Source organism: Sinocyclocheilus rhinocerous, unplaced genomic scaffold (assembly GCF_001515625.1).
Source record: "Sinocyclocheilus rhinocerous isolate Xijiao unplaced genomic scaffold, SAMN03320098_v1.1 C36562499, whole genome shotgun sequence".
Taxonomy (NCBI): Eukaryota; Metazoa; Chordata; class Actinopteri; order Cypriniformes; family Cyprinidae; genus Sinocyclocheilus; species Sinocyclocheilus rhinocerous.
The window spans coordinates 1-1,300 of record NW_015783152.1 but is presented as its reverse complement, the minus strand read 5'-3'; the positions used below and the strand labels follow the sequence as shown (position 1 = coordinate 1,300).

General features: G+C 40.0%; 1 protein-coding gene across 1 annotated transcript; it reads right to left on the bottom strand.

Moving 5' to 3' along the window:
• Nucleotides 1–6: 6 nt before the first annotated feature.
• LOC107736210 (adseverin-like) lies at nt 7–1,255 on the bottom strand (the record flags this gene model as incomplete). The annotated part of the gene is made up of 5 exons (XM_016547684.1): nt 1,099–1,255; nt 844–965; nt 565–642; nt 329–389; nt 7–80 (listed from the first exon to the last, which is right to left on the bottom strand). Coding segments are annotated over exons 1-5 (390 nt in total), but the record flags the coding sequence as incomplete, so codon positions are not given.
• Between the last annotated feature and the right edge of the window lie 45 nt (nt 1,256–1,300).

Below are 1,300 nucleotides of genomic sequence, written 5' to 3'. Positions count from 1 at the left end.
GGGCTCGTGTCCCTGCTTTACCACCACAACAGGTGTCCCCTTGTCCCGTCCTGATGGGTCTGTCTCAATGTAAGTATTTGCTGCAAAGGAACAAATACTTATTCAAAAAGCTGAATTACTATATGTATTAGTTTACAAAGAGAAGACCTAATAAAAAGACTGATTTTACATAATTTTATGTTTAAAATGTATCTTTTACTTTTGCATGTGAGAATAATGTGGGTTATTCAAGTATGCTGTTAAACCTGTTCACGTATAAAGGGGTTTCAGTTTGTATTCAAATTATGTAGAAAAAAGTTTTAAGGAATGTGTGCCTAAGGCATCTCACCGGATTTTACTGACTCATTCCTCTCCACCTCATTGGCATCCTTTCCAATCCACACAAACACCTGAGAGATGAAATCAAGGATCAGTGGCACGTCGCACACGCTAATCCATGAAAGTCAGGAGATATCTTTAAATACTAAAATAAAAATTGTCAGAAATCTAATCAGAGATAACTGCTGTCCTTTGAATCTTCAAGATAATCTCGGAGGAAGACATAAAAAGAGATAACTCTCTTACTTGATCCCAGACATCCAGTAACATGACATCGTCCTCTGCCAGGTCATCTTGGTTAAACTCACCAGGTACTTCTTCAATCTATAGTAGTAAAAATGCATGTTTAGTGTCCAAACAACAGTTTGCCTGTATGTAGCAGTATCTGAGCAGTTAGCACAGGAAGCCAAGTCATGTTTTACATTTTCAGCATAGTCTTCAATGCAGAATTTGTATCGAAAGCAAAAGCCTAATGTGAAACTGAACTGAACTTTGGCTCTCTCTTATCAGGTCTAGAATACTCACAATGAACTTTCCCGTTTTGTTGGAGCAGGCGAACAGGCGGGGAGAATGTGCTATAGTTTTGCTCTCCAACATCTCGGACGTCTGATACTCCATCTTTCCACCCAGAGCTTTCCAGAAGTCCACTTCAAATGGGAAAATGAGCAACAAGTATGTAAAAGTTAAAAGATGTAAACATCGTTCCACTCCTGTCACTTACCAGTGTGTGAGTATGAAGTATGAAGAGTATGAATTGATTCTACTGCACATTGCCCATACCTGGCTCATTTTCTTCAGTAATTGGCTTGATTTTGCACTTCAGCTTCTCACTCATGTATTTCGCCCCTCGTTCCTCTTCCTCACTGGCCCCCTTCCCTTTCCACAAATACCCATCCCCTTTAGGCAACTTCAGCAGGTAGGCATCATTGCTGTTCAAACTTGTTGCTTTAGCATCTACCTGTTAGACCACAAACCAACACTC